General features: G+C 41.3%; 1 protein-coding gene across 1 annotated transcript in view; it reads right to left on the bottom strand.

Moving 5' to 3' along the window:
• IRAG2 (inositol 1,4,5-triphosphate receptor associated 2) overlaps positions 1–16,405 on the bottom strand; it is a 54,303-nt gene that overhangs the window by 14,018 nt on the left and 23,880 nt on the right. Inside the window, exons 18-27 of the mRNA XM_025166168.2 lie at positions 15,791–15,953; positions 13,536–13,597; positions 10,802–10,873; positions 8,232–8,316; positions 7,195–7,336; positions 6,092–6,173; positions 2,598–2,635; positions 2,454–2,515; positions 1,914–2,033; positions 644–704 (exon numbers count right to left, since the gene is read on the bottom strand). Coding sequence (XP_025021936.1) covers positions 644–704; positions 1,914–2,033; positions 2,454–2,515; positions 2,598–2,635; positions 6,092–6,173; positions 7,195–7,336; positions 8,232–8,316; positions 10,802–10,873; positions 13,536–13,597; positions 15,791–15,953 — 887 coding nt within the window. The remainder of the gene's footprint in view (positions 1–643; positions 705–1,913; positions 2,034–2,453; positions 2,516–2,597; positions 2,636–6,091; positions 6,174–7,194; positions 7,337–8,231; positions 8,317–10,801; positions 10,874–13,535; positions 13,598–15,790; positions 15,954–16,405) is intronic.

Raw genomic sequence — 16,405 nt, 5'->3', positions numbered from 1 at the left:
GTCTGTCCCACTTAAAACAGCTACCGTGGTCCAGAGAGGGCCTACTTTTCTACTCTTCCCCATTCCGAATCACTTTGGGGTGACTGGATCCCAAGTACTACACAGCCCTTATCGAAACCAAATCAACCCCTTCAGGGGTTTAGCATCCCAACAGAGGAGGGATCTGTTGGGATGCTAAACCCCTGAAGCCTCATCTCAGGTGCCACAGGTCTCCTGTAGTCTAGAGTCACAGTAGGTTGCACTTATCTAACATTAATAAAACAGGGCACCATGAGATCTTGATTGTGTTAGGAAAGGTAACGTGCTGAAGAGTTTTCAGGCTAAAGAAATTGGAGGGCTGGGGTGGAGTTTTCTCATGACTTTGCCTACTTTAGGAGATATTTCCCACAAATATTCCAGACAAAAGAGAAGCTTGGGCTACAAGTGGGGTGGGAAGATGGGGCAAGCTTAATATTCTCTTCATTCATAGAACCTGACCAGGGGTATCCACAGGGTGTGGACAAAAAGGCCAAGGTGGCACCTAGAACAGTGCAAACAATGCTCCAACACATAAAAAACAGGCTGAGCATCGATCGCGCCATTGTGGACGCCATCTTGACATTTTTGTCCATATCCTGAGGATACTTCTGAACCTAAGACTTACTTATCCTGGTTCCTTTGGCACACGACACTGCTTGACAGATCCTGACATGAAGATGAATCACCTGCAAAAAGTGAGCAGACAGCAGAGACCTTAAACAATGCAGGTAAGTGAGGAAGGTCATCTTCTCCCCCAAGGGAAGCTTAGAAGCAGAACTGGTTGGCTGTTTATGGTTTAAGAGATCCTTCCCTAATGTGGTACCCTCCAGATACCCCTGTATCTGGCTAAGGATTCTGGGAATTGAAGTCCAATATATTTGAAATGGACTAGCTAGGGCCAGCTGGCCAGCATAAAGTTTTCCCATGCCTATGCAAATTCAATTTATTGTTGAACTACGAAAACAACAGAACTCCTGCCTAAAATGTCAGATGTGGTCAATCCAGCATTTCCACATTTGAGGTGGGACCAAAAAAGGATTCACTTAAAACAGGGGAGGATCAGCTGTTCATAGCAGAGGGGCCACACTTAACGTTTCAGGAGGCATTTCCATTGTTGAGCAATAAGTAACTCAGCTGAGAGATAAGATTTGGTCTAAAATTTCTCGAGGCGTTTCTGATGAAATCCAATGCTTGACAATGGAAAATAGCAAATCATTATTTGATGAGGAAATGGCAGGCTTTTATGGTTTATACGAGAGATAAGCAACAGTCTGTATCAGAAAGCATGGGAAAGTTAAGCATTACAAAAATTTTAAATATAATTACAGTACTAAAATTGAAAGAAGGAATGATGATGATGATGATGATGATGATGATGATGATGATAATTTTGGCTACCAAACAGCAAAAGATGTTAATAAAATCTCATATTTGCTTTATATGGATGATCTGAAGCTTTATGGAGAATCAGAAACTGAAATCCAGTCATTGACAAATACTGTAAGAATTTTTAGCACAGATGCAGCAATGGAATTTGGCCTAGAGAAATGTGCTACAGTAGCAATAAATTGGGGTAAAATAGCAATGGAATTGAAATCCCAAATGGCCAACTTATCAGGAGGAAGCCTATAAACATCTGGGCATTTTACAGTTGGATAACATCAAGCATGGACAAGTTAAAAATGGGATTAGTAAAGAATATATCCACCGTCAAAGCCATCAATATCTGGGCCATACCTGTTATACGATTCCCTGCTGAAATTATTAACTGGATACAAGCTGTACTGGACGGTTTGGACCAAAAAACAAGAAAACCCATGACTTTATACCTGTGGCTTCACTAGCTTACTGCTTGCAAAGAGATTCATGAATTTGAAAAAGAGTCACGACAATACCAGCCCTGTTGCTGGAACCATCTTCTGTAGCTTCCTCCTTTGCAGCAACAGTGGCTTCCTGCAACACTAAAGTAGAGAGGTGCGTTTTCCCCTCCAGTTCCTGTAGTGTAGAGTCCGTATCTATAAAGGGAGAAGACAAGGGAAAAAAAGGATAATATGATATCCAACTCAGATCCCTTGGGTGTTTCAAGACTTTCATGCATTTCAATAGAGGAAACACCAGCCCTCTGTTAGGCAGACATAGCTTAATGGTTTTTAACCATATTTCTGAGTCTCCCTCCATTTGCCACCCAAATTATAGAGCTGTTTGGTTGTGAAGGAAGGGAAATGCTAGTTAAGGAAGAGATCCTAGAAAAAGCTGGATCTGGATTCCCACTGTAATCAGAGAGGTTTTCTACTGAACAATCACAGCCAATGTTTCTTTTTGATGATGTCACCGATCATGGGTTATCATTCTCGTGTCACTGTGGCTTGCTGCAGAAGCCCACAATAATTTGAAATGTTCTTCCTTACTTACAACTCCTGTCTACTTCCACTTGCCTTGTGCTTCTTTAGTATCCTCTGTAGCAGATGAAGAGGTTTCTTGGGATGAAGTTAGTTCACTGGGAAAAGGAGGAGATATGAGTGTACCATCCGCCAGCAGAAAAACAGGATGGATAATGAAATGGATGGATTTTCTCTTACCTGGATAAGGTATCTGTTAATGCTCCAGCGTCACTCTCCTTGCAAAAAGATGAAACTTCTTAACATTTATAGCCAAGCAAAAAGCATTGGGAACATTTATTATTATATATATAAAAAAATGAGGCACGGGGAACATTTCCTTGAGGCTGCCTTCAGTTTCTGATTTGGGGATCGTATAAATTATATTACTAATATAATCAATACGCTGCCAGTATCAATTCCACAAATCAATCAATAAAATCAGCTTAGGACTTAGTTATTTAGGAGACACACAGTGAGGTACTATTTGATTGTGCAACTTGCTGGTGATTACGTTATTTCCATATGCATTTGTTTCGGAGCAAAGTCCGCTCTTTCGTTTAGCCTAGTTTAACAATGGTTGTTCCCTAAAGCAACAAGGGGAGGTTAAAAAAGAGCCACAGATCTCTATTGGAAGAACCCATTTATCTCAGGAGGTTCAAAGAAAGCTAGCTTTTTTTTCCCACACCCATTTTTACAATTGAACACCAGATTTCTCAGCTGGTATGAAGTCTTCAACACTCAGCTCCGAAGATTCCCTAAAACAAGAGCAGGGAATTTGCCTCCCTCCAAATGTTATACCATGACCGCTATCAACATCTTTCACCATTGGTGAAGCTTAGCTAGGAAGCTGAAAGGTGTAGTTAGCAACATTGGTTGGTGGGGGAGGGGAAGTTTCTCTACCTCTGGCTTTTCCAAATGTAGTAAATTCCTGCCTGAACTACTCCCAAATATTCTGTACATATAGAATAGAGCAGTGTTTCTCAACCTTGGCAACTTTAAGATGAGTGGACTTCAACTCCCAGAATTCTGGCTGGGGAATTCTGGTGGCTGGGGAATTCTGGGAGTTGAAGTCCACTCATCTTAAAGTTGCCAAGGTTGAGAAACACTGGAGTAGAGTAACAGTGTTCCAACTACTTTAATTCTTTTACAGGCATATGCACCCAGAATGATCATAACCCAAATCCTGTAAACGAAATATCTTATTCCTAGCATAGTTAATGAGAACCTTCCTCAATCTATTATCCTCCAGATACTTGGAGACTCCAGTGCCAAGAATTCCCAGTCAGCTTGGTTTTCTGGGAACTGGAAGGCAACAAACTGGGACAGCTGAATTAGGATGGAAATCTTTGTGTTTGGAAAAAAGTAGATTTGAACCTGGGGTGCTGTGATTCTTAATGGCCAAGACAGCCGTTAGGAAACTTGTGAATTTCCACAACTCTAGCCAAAGTTCTACCTACTCCAACATCTTATTCTCTACTGCAACAAACCTAATGCTTAAAGCAAGCAAGCCAGGCTTAATGGTAAATTGCTTGCCCCCTCCTCTTTCTGCACATAATTAAATATTATGGTAGCATTCAAGAAACCACACACTCTGTTAAGGTGTTGTGGGTAATGTCTATCACACACCCCTAGTTTCTGAATTTCTCTAAATTCTTTTTAAAGTCGCCAAAATCAGCAGCTATAACTTCATTTTAATTTTATCTAGACGGAGTCCTTGCTTAACGACCACACTGGGATTGGCAACTCCATCACTAAGTGTCCAAAACAGGCTTACAACCTCACTTCTGCCATGGTTGTTAAGTGAGACATCACATGACTATGACTTGTAATTTTACTGCTGGCTTCTCCATTGACTTTGCTTGTTGGAAGACAGCTGTGAAGCTTGCAAATGGCAATCATGTGACTGTGGGATGCTGTGACAGTTGTAAATGCCTGCCCGTTGTGAAGCACCTGAATCTTGATCACATGACTGTGGGGACACTGCAACAATCATGGGCGGATCAATCATAAAGTTACTTTTTCAGTGCCGTCGTATTTTCAAACAGTTGCTAAACAGGGCAGTTGTTAAGCGAGGACTACTTGTACTCTGAATTTATGACCAACAACTTCACAGATTGATCCAATTCTAATTAGCAGGGGAGAAGGTTTTAATTAGTGAGAGCTAGCTTACTTTCCCTGGTTTGGCAACAACCAGGTTTGCTGGGACTGACTCAGAACCTTAGTAACTACAGTTCCAACATATCTAGAAGCTACCAGAGTAGAAAACCTGATGATCTTCTTGATCTTCTTAGGAATCTTTCTCTCCCTTTCTCCAAGTCATCTTTGCATAAATCAAAAGGCATTTCTTTATAGGGAAAATGTTCCAGCTAACTCATATTTGCATCACCCCTGTCCTTTCCTCTTCCAGCTGCACTGTATCTATCCTGTCCATGATGACATGATGCAAACTGTACTTGGTTCTCCAAAATGTTGCTAGCTAAAACCACCTTGGATGAACAATTCTTCTGAAGCCATTTCACTTTTCATTAAGAAGCCCAAACAGCCCATTTTGACTCTTCAGTGCCACTACAAAATAAGAACACTAAGGCCAACTGTGTTTTATTCAAAAGAAAATCAAAAGACATCCAGACTGAATTTAATTTTGTGTGGGGAGAGGTTAGGCGGGTTTCAGAGATTAAGAGTTCAATTCCACATGCGATTAACTGGATAAAACCTACAGAACTCAATGGAGTTAACTCCCCAGTAATTGGAATGGAAATCAATAAAGTTAATTTGTGAAAGAAAGTTGGAAGGGAAATTATTTTCAAAAACTTGCTTTTTCTTGAATTACTGTTTCAACATTTTCAAACTAAATTGCTTCTTATCAACTCTAGGATGTGCTAAAAAGGTGATATGGTTTCATCATTACTTTTGGCCCCTTTTTTTCATCCTTAACATGTTTTTTGCTTTTTATACTGAAGTAATGTTTACAATTACTTTTCCAATCCACCCAAACTTCAAGATCTTGCTGAATCACCAACATATTTCCCCTTGTAATATATGGGAAAGCCAGTCTAGTGTAGGGTTAAAATGTTGGACTAGAACCACTTAGATTCAAGTCCTCACCCAGACAATTTACGCCAGTGTTTCTCAACCTTGGCAACTTTAAGATGCTGGCTGGAGAATTCTGAGAGATGAAGTCCACACATCTTAAAGTTGCCAAGGTTGAGAAACATTGATCTATTCATTGGATAGACTGGATCCAACTATTTCACTGGGTTGTTGCTAGGATCAACATAAGTGATCTAAGATACCTTGAGCTCTCAAGAAAAGGCAAAACATTAATTTAACCAATTAGAATTTTTTAAAATGTAATTTTCAAGATTTTACATGTACGCTGTACCCTGTTGCATTTGACTAGTCCATGCATTCAAATGCCAATCAAGCATCAAGTAAATCTATACAAGTCTGCATGTGCAAGTCCCAGAAGGTTCTACAACATCTCCTCAGAAGGACAAGCATACATGGATTGCAGAGTTTTGAATGAACCTGTAAATTTCAAGTTTCAAATGAACCAAATCAATGTGGTAAAACTCCTCTGTCAATTTTGGGGGACAGCACAGCACAAAGAGAAAGAGTCCTACTTCCGTGGTTCTGACTGAATGGTTTTCTTCTGGAGAATCTGCATTCAGAAACAAGTAAATGAAACTAACCTTGGGAGAGTCACCGTCCATCCTTATTCCCCAGATCAGGTCTGCATCCATCTGGTTGCCAACAGAATGGAGATTACACCTGCTAGCAGAAACCAATATTTGCATATGGCAGCTACAGCTTTCCCTTCCCCTCAAGTGAAACACTGGGGGTATTTTTATCAAAAGCTTTTACATAAATGAAGGATCCAGCACCAGCTGCAACGCAAAACCACCATAAGGCAAAGTAGAATGAGGAGCTGTCACTGGTTTCAGGTGCTTGTACAACAATGACAGAGGCACTTATCTCCAAGATGACAACTTCATTCAGAGGGGTGAAATTCCAAAGTGTTGACTTTTGGAAACAAGAGCTTCAAGACATTTCAATATCCAAGGGAGAAAAAATTCAAATGGGGCCCCCCATATAGTGATTAACACACTGGATCATCTGATGACTTTTCATGGTATTCTACCCTCAATCCTTATACTGAAGCTAAGTAACCCCAATCCCAGAAAATATTTGAGACAGATGCCAGTAGTTCAAAAGAGCAGGCTGCTAAAAAAGCAACACGTTATCCCCGTACATAATAACTGTATAGGGATAATACCACTCAGAGGAGCAACAAAGTTTCTAAGAAAATTGCTTGCTGAAATAGAAGATCTTACAACATTTGTAAAAGGTACTTGGCCCAAGTGTTGCCCAATTATGGGGCAACCACTAGAAAGGTTTGCATGACCCAACAAGAAATGTCCACTTTCTTTTATAAAGAAACAGAGGGATTGTTAGATATCGGACACAGGTTTACGAATATCTTCTTAGTTGCAAATGATGACCTTGAAAAGGAAGCTAGTGTGGATGATGGGACATGCAAACCTATAGGTTCTGGTAACCAATCCATCATAATGAGTATTATCAGTGGCTTTGAAAAAGCTAAGTAGATTTGCTCATCTGAATCATACATAAAAGGGAATAGAAGTCACTAGGAAATTGAAAAGCAAATGGGAAGATACTGGAAATGTAGGAGAAACATTATCTACTGAGAATTTTAAAAAACGTTTTGAACAATGTGTAGCCTCTATCAACTTTGGAAGAGGCAACATTTTAAAAGCTGGGCCTCTGATCTTACTTGTATTCATCCAATATCACACCCGAGGTGGTTCCATTTCTTAAGTGTTGTTTCCCAAATATAAACAATATTTGAGAATGTCCAACAGTCCTGGGCAGAGAATTTCTTCGAATCAGTTGCAGAGAATCAAGTGACAATGCTTCTGTCAAAGACACAGAGAAGGACAGGTGGCAGAATTATTGATGGGAGGAAGCCCAGGAGATGTGGCTTTGTTAAACTGGAATCGTGCAGAACAAGACTATTGAGTTGGGATATTATAAAGTACAGTTTGATCCTCCAAGTTGTAAGCAATGTGGCCAATTTCAGATACAAGTAGTCCCCAGTTTAAGAACAAGTTCCGTTCCCAAGGTCTGTCCTTAAGTTGAATTTGTATGTAAGCCAGAACGGTATTATTGTATAATACTGCATAAATAGTATTGTGTAATGAACTCGAACCATTATGTATTTAATTCAAATCATTGTGTATTTAACTCAAATTTTGCTACAATAGGTTCCATTCTGAACTATGGGTTGTCTGTAACCCGGGCATTCTTAACCCAGGGACTACCTGTATTTTTGTAATCTGAGTTCTACATAAACTTACCAATGACCACTCAAAAAACTAATCGCTCAACGAGGACCTTTGAATCCGAGCCTTTTTAATTGCTGCTGAGCTACACTGCTTCAAAAAAGACGCATGCTTTAGTCTTCATCCATAGATGGATGACAGATGATTGATAAATAAATACTAATTAACAAAAGCATAAATACATACAAAAATATTAATGAAAAAGTATTCACTACAAACTTAATAATCATAATAAAAGGGAGTGGAAGAACCTGGAAAATGATGTGATAAAAAGAACAATTCCCAAAACTCTGACCATGTTGCTTCCAAGTCTTCCTCCTTACCCCTTTCTTGAAAAAAAAAAAAAAAATTCAAATACTGAAAAACAACACAGAGCAACATGCAAATCAGACCCAGGTTTCTTCTTCCAGTGCTGTAGGCTCCTTCTTCTAGCCAACCCTCTTGCCCCCAACGCATGTTTTAAGCTTACCTAGCAGTAAGGTGTCTGATGTGGACCAGCACACGCTCCAAGGCCAGCACGGTTGGGTTCCAAGTCTTTGATTGCAGCAGGTTTTCTAATTAAAGAAGAGGAACTGAAAGTATGGGGGTTGTCTCCCAGAAGCTCGAATGCAGTTCAACTAATTTATAGAGAGTTCCTTCTACCAGAAAACAAGCATCTGGTCAGATGACTCTTTTTCTGAATAACTGGGCACCTCTACCTGCATTTTGATAGCAACGCATTATCTCAAAGGCACTGTCAGTCTTAGAACAGTTACAGCCTCACACCCAAGAGAAGAAAAAAGGTGCCACAATGAGTCTTTCCCCACTCCTGAGTCATAACGCCATCCACAAGGCCTGGGTTTTGAAAACAGTTTGGAAGAGATGCTCCAGAACACACAGAAACACAGTGCTTGTTTAAAGCAGCTGCATCTGTGCAAGCCTGAAGAAAGACAGAGCTGCTTTCATGAGCCACACAATTTAAGGCAGGGTCTTTTCCGAATCATTTTCAGAGACTGCACAGGCCTACAATTCACTGACCTTTAAGAAAATTAGAACATCCTGCTATTTGCTATCCCTGTTGCCAATCCCAATCCTGCTTCTTTTGCTTCCTCTCAGTTCCTTCCCTTCAAGGCCAGAGTTGACAAAGCCTAACAGATTTTATGCACTTCGAGCCTGCCCTTGGACTATGTCAGGTGAAAGGGGAAAACATTATTTTAACACCAGGCTTTTTTGATTGATTATGTGTTATCAAGTCATTGTCAACTTAGCAAACACATAGATTTTCTTCAGGATGATCTGTCCCTAAGCTATTCTTTCAAGTCTCCTAACAGTGCACGCATAGCCACCGTGAGTCCATCCACCTTGCTGCTGCTGGTCCTCTTCTTCTCTTTCCTTCCACCTTCCCAGCATTACAGCCTTCTCCAGAGAGCTGGGTCTTTGCATAATGTGTCTGAAGTAAGATACAGGTAACCCTTGCTTAATTACAGAAATTAGGACTGGAATTTCCATTGCTAAGTGATGTGGTAATAAAGTGCGATATCACATGAACTCATCGCTTAACAATGGCAATCCCAGCAGTCCCCATTGCTGTCGTTAAGTGAAGATCACTGGTCGTTAAAGGAGGATCTCACATGACCGTGACTTCCTACCAGCTTCCAACAAGCAAAGTCAATGGGGAAGACGACAGGGAAATTGCAAGTCCTGGGAGGCTTGCAAGCAGGCTGGCAGGCGAGTGCTATGGAGTGCAGCCAAGGGGCCACTGTGGTGTGCACGAGTGTGGGTGGGTGTGGAAGGGTGCGCTGGGGCACCGCATGACTACTGGCAAATGGGTGTGCACAAGGAGGCGTGGGCAGGGGATGCTGCGGGCAGCCTCATGCTACGCTGTACGAGATCCCATAGTGGGCTCCTTGGGAGAAAAAGCAGCGGGAGTGACTTACAGGAGAGACTTGCAACCTTTCTTGCTGGCAGGGAAGGTTGCAAATGGAGATCATGTGACTGCGGGAAGCTGCAACCATTGTAAGGATGAGCCAGTTGCCATGGGGTTGCTGAGACAGCTGGAACTTCGAGGACCAATTATAAGTACCACTCATTCAGCAACTGTTCAAAGCTGTGAGGTTAATTGAGAACTATCTGTAATTTGAGCTAAGTCTCAAGTGCCTCGAGTGAGAACTCTAGGTTGATTCGTTCAATGATCCATTTGTTTGTTTTCTTGGCTGTCTACAGTTTTCTCAGAAGTCTTTTTCAACGCCAAAGTTCAAAAGCATCAACACTCTTCCTACATTGCCTTGCACAGGGGCTAGATATTGAACTAAGTCAACATCGCAGGAATGTAATGTGCTGCTGGCTGCCAGCTTGGCTGGCTTCAGAAAAGGGCTGGACCAATTCACGGAAGTCACAAGGATCAATGGCTAATAGATGACCTTTGAAGGCCATCTGCTGGGAGACTAGTGGGCTTCCATGAGCAGTTGGTTGGCTGCTGTGAGAACAGACTGCTGGACTAGAGGGGCCTGGGGTCCAATCCAGCAGGGCACTGCTTCTGCTCTTCTATTATGTTCTTATTAAGGCGGATAAAAAAAGATGTTGCCAAGGCACGTTTGCACCATGATTACGTGCACGTAAAGATATGGCGTAAGATGGGGAAGGGCAAATCCAGAAATGCAAATAAAGAGAAAGGCCCAAGTTTATTCATTACTAATTTCTCATCTCAGGTCAGCTGATAATATTTAAAAATAGGAGACTTTAATCAGGATTATGGTACTTTAACAGATGAGATTTGTATATTGTACAGTCAAACAGAATACAGCATTATCTGGAATCTTTGTCTGAATTCCAGTTCTGACTGATTGCAGAAAAGCAACACCTCTTATGGAAAGTAACCTCAATTTAGGATCAAAAGTGCCAACCAAAGCTTTGAACATATAGAAGGATATTCAGTTATCATCTCTGCCACCTCAACTTTCCAACTGAAGACGTTGCAAATGCACATCAAAGAGGAGGAAATTATCAGTTCCTCTTCAAGTTCTCTTACAACATACATCCTCAGAATTTGTCTGCACTTACCTTCTCTTCTGTTCTTAGCTCTTCATTGACATTTGAGCAGGGCAAAGGACTCTCATCCCCAAACACACAGCTCTGTTTTAACAACAAGTTAGCACGCTGATCAACTGAAAGAAAATTCAGTTCACCAAGAAAACCCAGATGTTTTTTTGAAAGTACGGTTGCTATTCAAGAGGACAGTGCTAAACATTAAGTGACAGCACTTGGGGCAAGGAAGGGGCAAAGTTTTGGTTCCTGTAGAGAGACTGTAGAAACATATTTTGCAAGAACTCAAAGGCAGAATACGTGTTTTGTGTGCCAAAGGCCTTAAATCCAACCCACCTCCCATTTCTAGGGCTGGGAAAATCCCCAGCTGATGTTTCCAATCAGCACAGAGGATGCTGTTTTAAGATTAGAAAAGCATTCTGGGTTGATGTTTGGGCAACTTCCTACAGAAAGCAACAGAGCCCTTTTGGAAACCAAACAAAACTTTCCTTTGAGAACATTTTCCTTTTAGTGGCAAGTAGCCACTAAATCCAGGGAGCCAAAATCCCAGACCTTGTTCCAGCTGTGTCTGAGACAAACCTTCAGACAGATTGCCACAGTCCCATTTGGCAAACGACAGCTTGACAATTATCATCATTAGACCCCAGCTTTAAAGGTAAAACATTCAGGATAAAGATATTACAACCTCCATGCTTCACTGCCTCACCCAAATGGTACCAAGCTTCATGATTACATTTAGGCTCTGAGGGCATGTGGCACAGGACCGCTTGCCCATAACACAACCATTGAATGCTACAACAGTAAATAACCAGATAGATAACAATGATAGATAAGATGGATGGATGGAGTATTTGACCAACAGCATTCAGAAACCAGTGCCTGTTAAATAGTAGGATCACACAGCATTTCAGATTTAAAGGGAAAAAGGTCATTTGGAGCATTAAGGATATTTGCATAGCATCTATCAGCAACTCTTTAAAGCAGCTGCATCATCTCCCAGGATTCCACAGCTGTCCTTCCCAGTTGCAGCGTAATCCCAGGGAAAGATGTATGTTGTTGCAGGAACTGTTGACAGATTTATGTGCTTTTGAAGCACCTTAATTGTAAACATTGCACAGTCCTGTGACATCATAAAAAAGGTATCTCCCTTGAGATTTTGACTCCAGGAGACTTTGTGGGCATATCTGGAAATCTTCTTGGCAACAATGCGGAAATGGTTTGCCGTCACCTTCTTCTGAGAAGGTTTTTCAATGTCCTGTCTAGCTTGCAGTCTTGAGATACTGGGGGTCTCTCAGGCAAGTATTAACTAAAACCAACCCAGTTTAGCTTTTCTTTTTAAAAGAAATTATAATTTTATTAAGCATGTTTGAAAAAAAAGAAAACAAAAAGAGGAAAAAGAAAAAGGACAGACAAGAAAAAGAAGAGAGCAAGGGAAAAAAAAGAAATAAAGTGAATAAACAGAGTATTAGGCTAATTTTTCAAGCATCACAGAATTAGGCTAATATTTTCCATATTTCATTAACTGGTTTTAAGTAACTGAATATATTGCATCATTTTGAAAACTACTGGCTGTTGTGAACATCCAAACAATATATGAAGGTCAACAGCAGTCAGCACATTATAAATCATAACATAAAATTAACAGTTACAATAAATTCTATTCAAGCTACTGAAGATCAATTCTGATTTAACAGATCCTTTAGAATATTAAGGCTTTCTGTGAAGAGCCTGTTTAGCTTTTCCAGATTAACCAGATACTGCCCTTGGATGGGCATTATATGATATGGCATATGGGCTGGTTATCTGAGGAACCACCTGTCTCCCATGAGATCTGCCCAGCAGGGTTGGCACGCTCCAGGTTCCTTCAATTAAGCAATGCCATCTATCAGGACCCCGGAAGTGCACCATCTCTGTAGCAGTGCCTGCCCTCTGGAACAAGGTTCCCCCTGAGATCCGGGTGTCCCCCACTCTACTGGTGGTCAGAAGAGCCATGAAGACCTGCCTCTTCACCCAGGCCTTTGACAATGGAGAGTGAGATCCCTGGCTTCATCACACTTGCCATCTTTTATCTTTATTGTTTATTGTTTATTGATTTTAATTTCTTTGATTGCCAGGAATCACTGAGAGTTGGGCAGCATACAAGTTTAATAAATTATTATTATTATTATTATACAATGATAGAATGCAGAGAAATCTAGACATTAACAAAAATGGTTAGAGAGACATGGAGTGACCCATAGCTTTTCCTTGCTAACCTTCAAAACTTCTCCATCCAGCCAACAATTAGGGATAGTTGAAGGCCACCAGTTCTGTAGGACTGTTTTTACAGAACATATATCTCTTTCTTGACCCTTCTGGTTTAATGCCTCAGTGAACCTCTATATGATGATCTCTAGCCTTTTAGGCGGAAAACAGATTTTCCAATACAGGTCTTTTTATACTGCAAACCGCCTTGGTTTCAATCCAATGGAAGCTTTGCAGCTTCCTTTAAGGAAGCCTATCCATCTTGCAGTCTTCAAACTGTGTTGAAACACAACCCTCCTAATTCCGAGCCTGTGTGCCTAGGAAGCATGGGACTAGTAGTCCAATGCATGTCTCAGGCTGGGCTAGGTTATTCAGAGCAATCTGGATCTTGTCACTGGAGGATGCTGGGAAATCTCCTGGACATCCCAGTTCTATCCTGTAACTAAAATAAACAAACAGATAGTTAAATAAATACACACATTGTTAAATAAATAAATTGATACCCTACCTGACAAAGTACACCACACAACAGTCTTTTTAAATACTTCTCCCTGAGTGATTCCAGGGCAGCTATAAAACAAGACATTGGACAACAATGGTCAGTATTTGCAAACCACAGAAACAGTTTTTAACTAGAAGACAGTCAGGCACTCCCCACCAAATTATGCGCTTTTCAGGAGTGATTTTTGTGTTCTGCTGAACAAGATACCCGAGCAAAATCAAGGGAAACTATAGCACCCCCTTTCCTCATTGCAATTGCAAGCATTTCGAAGAGCGGTGCTGAATTCTGGATGCAAAAAAATGCAGGGGACATTTCTCATGGCCAAAAATCCCATTTGAAAATAAAAGAAAGCTTGAGAACAAGGTTTAGCTAGGACAAGTAGAGAGGTTTCTGTGTTTTAATTAGCCATTCTTCCAAGAAGCCACCTTGGAATCACTGAACTCCAGAAGTATTTAATGCCTTATCAGTCTACCATGGGAACTAACTGGGGTTACCCATAAAATAAAGAGAGAAAGAGTGCCTCAAGCGCTCTTCCTGGGAGGAGTCTGATCATAATGCTCCTGCAGGAACCACTGTAAAATAGGCAAAATATGGTGGGAGAGGGGATGTCTGGTTATTTCAAGGACTGGTCATTTTTCCAGGTCCCAAAAAAGAAAAACATTTTTTTTCTCCAAATAATCCAAATCTTCTGCAGACTCAAATTATCCTACTTCTGACACATTATGCGAAGACCTAGTTCTCTGGAGAACATTCTGATGCAGGGAAAGGTGGAAGGAAAAGAAGAAGAGAACCATCAGCAGGAAGGTGGATGGACTTCGTTATAGTGGTGATGAGGGCACCTTTGGGAGACCTGGAAGAGCAGGTTAGGGATAGATTGTCATGGAGAAAATCTATCTGTGTGATCGCTAGGAGTCAAAAACAACTTGATGGCATATAATCAATCAAATCTTCTGAGTTTCAGGGCATCTCATCCCCATTATTTAAAAGGTCCTCATGACCTTTTAAATAAAAATAATATACATTTTTCTTTAATTCTGGTACTCGATAGATGCCATTTGGGAATGGGATAAGTGGTACTGAACAGCTAGATCCAGGGTATTTATCATTCATTGCCATGGGATCATCCAAATCTTCCCAAGGACTGGGAAAATGTTTACTTGCTCTCAACAGTTACAATGAATTTTGTTGTTCTTGCAACAGTGATAAAAGTACATACCTGCTCCCCTCACAGAGGTAAAGCTACACTTTACTTATCAGCTATATTAATACAACTCCTTGAAATATTCCCACAACCCTACAGATATTGCTGCAATAGCATAGTGGTCCAAAGTCATCTGAGCAGCTTCCATGGCAGAAGGTGGACTCGAATCTGGGTCTCCTCACTCCTAAGTCCAACCCCTTCATCATCTCTGGCTCTTCGGCTGAGAGGGTGATTCACTCTAAGTCCTCCAGGGAGCTTCCATGGCTGAAAGGGGACTACAACCTGGATGACCCCATTCCTAGTCCAATCCCCTCATCACTACAAGCTAGCTCTTGGGTTTAAAAAGAGGGACTGGTCCATCATCTCCATAGATGATCATCTTTGAGTGAGGGTGGCCTTGAACCTGGGTCTACCTGTCCTAGTCTAATACCTATACCACCACACTCACTCTAAAGTCCAGTCTCTATCAGTCAATAGCCACTGACTTAGAGCTATCACCAGGCTCCAGTTTCCAGAGGCAATATTTCTCTAATTGTAGAGAATTGTTTTTAGGGAACAACAAGAGAGAGAAGTTGCCTTCATACCTTTCTTGCTTTGGAGCCATGTGCTGGACTACTCCAGGAACCCGATGTAATTGGGCAACCCTCTTCTTATGCAAGCGTGAATCATCTCTAGAAATCACAGAGCTAGATGGGACTATATAAGCCATCATGTCTCACCCCAGCTCAGCACAGAGAAGGTAATCTTTTATCCACTAAGAACATAGTAGAGCAATGCTGGATGAAGCTAAATCTTGTTGAAGCCAGCATCTTCTTAGCTCACTCAGATGTCCCAGAGAACTCACAAGTTAGGTGTAAAAGAAGCAGTTCCTTCTCCCTCACCAACTCTTTGCTCCCCAACCTAAAAGAGTATATAGCTATCACGGCTAGCACCTGCTGATAGCTAGAATCTCCATCCAATTACTTTTGGGAAATGGTTGAACCCATGAAAAATGCAGGTCAGCCATCTACAAAATACTAACTTAAAGGACAGAGGGAGCAAATAGCTAGGGGATACTTACTACTTTGTTCCTTAGCTTTCAGTTCCAGCAGCTGGCAATTCTGTGTTAAATCTGTATTTTGACTCCGGAGGCTTCCTTGCTGGGCAACACTGTCTTCTAACTTCTTCTGTAAAGACCTTGCTTCCTCGTGGGCAGCGTGAAAGTCACTCTCTCGATCCTTAACCTGAGAAAGTAGCAGCAGGTCAACACAAGTTTCCAGCATCAAATGCTGCCAGACACACACTGTCTAAAACTCCCTGTGGGCAGCTTAAAAAAAGAGACCAAAAACACATCTGATCTCTTTCCGGAAGCCATGAACTCCTCATGCTTCTGCATTTTGAGAGACACAGGTTCTGTTTGTTGGTATGCACCAAGCAGTCCTTTTCCTGTGCATAGCACTAGAAGTTGCCACCCCCTACGCTTGGCTTTGACTTCCTCTGCAATCACACTTCTGCAAGTTCCAGATGAGCACACAAGTTCTGCTTTTGCTAAGCCAAAATGCCTGCAGCTGCAGCTCTGAAGCTCATTCTCTCCAATATTTTACAGATGGAAACAGAGTCCTACGTGAAAAACAGCCCTGATTTAATAGAAAAAATAGCACAAGCAATCACTCCACCATCACTGCACATTAAGACT

This window comes from Python bivittatus, unplaced genomic scaffold (genome assembly GCF_059951505.1).
Source record: "Python bivittatus isolate LINGU-HERP-01145 unplaced genomic scaffold, Pbiv_v1 ctg000330_np1212, whole genome shotgun sequence".
Classification (NCBI taxonomy): domain Eukaryota; kingdom Metazoa; phylum Chordata; class Lepidosauria; order Squamata; family Pythonidae; genus Python; species Python bivittatus.
The sequence above is the reverse complement of the archived record's forward strand: the minus strand, read 5'-3'. Positions and strand labels throughout refer to the sequence as shown.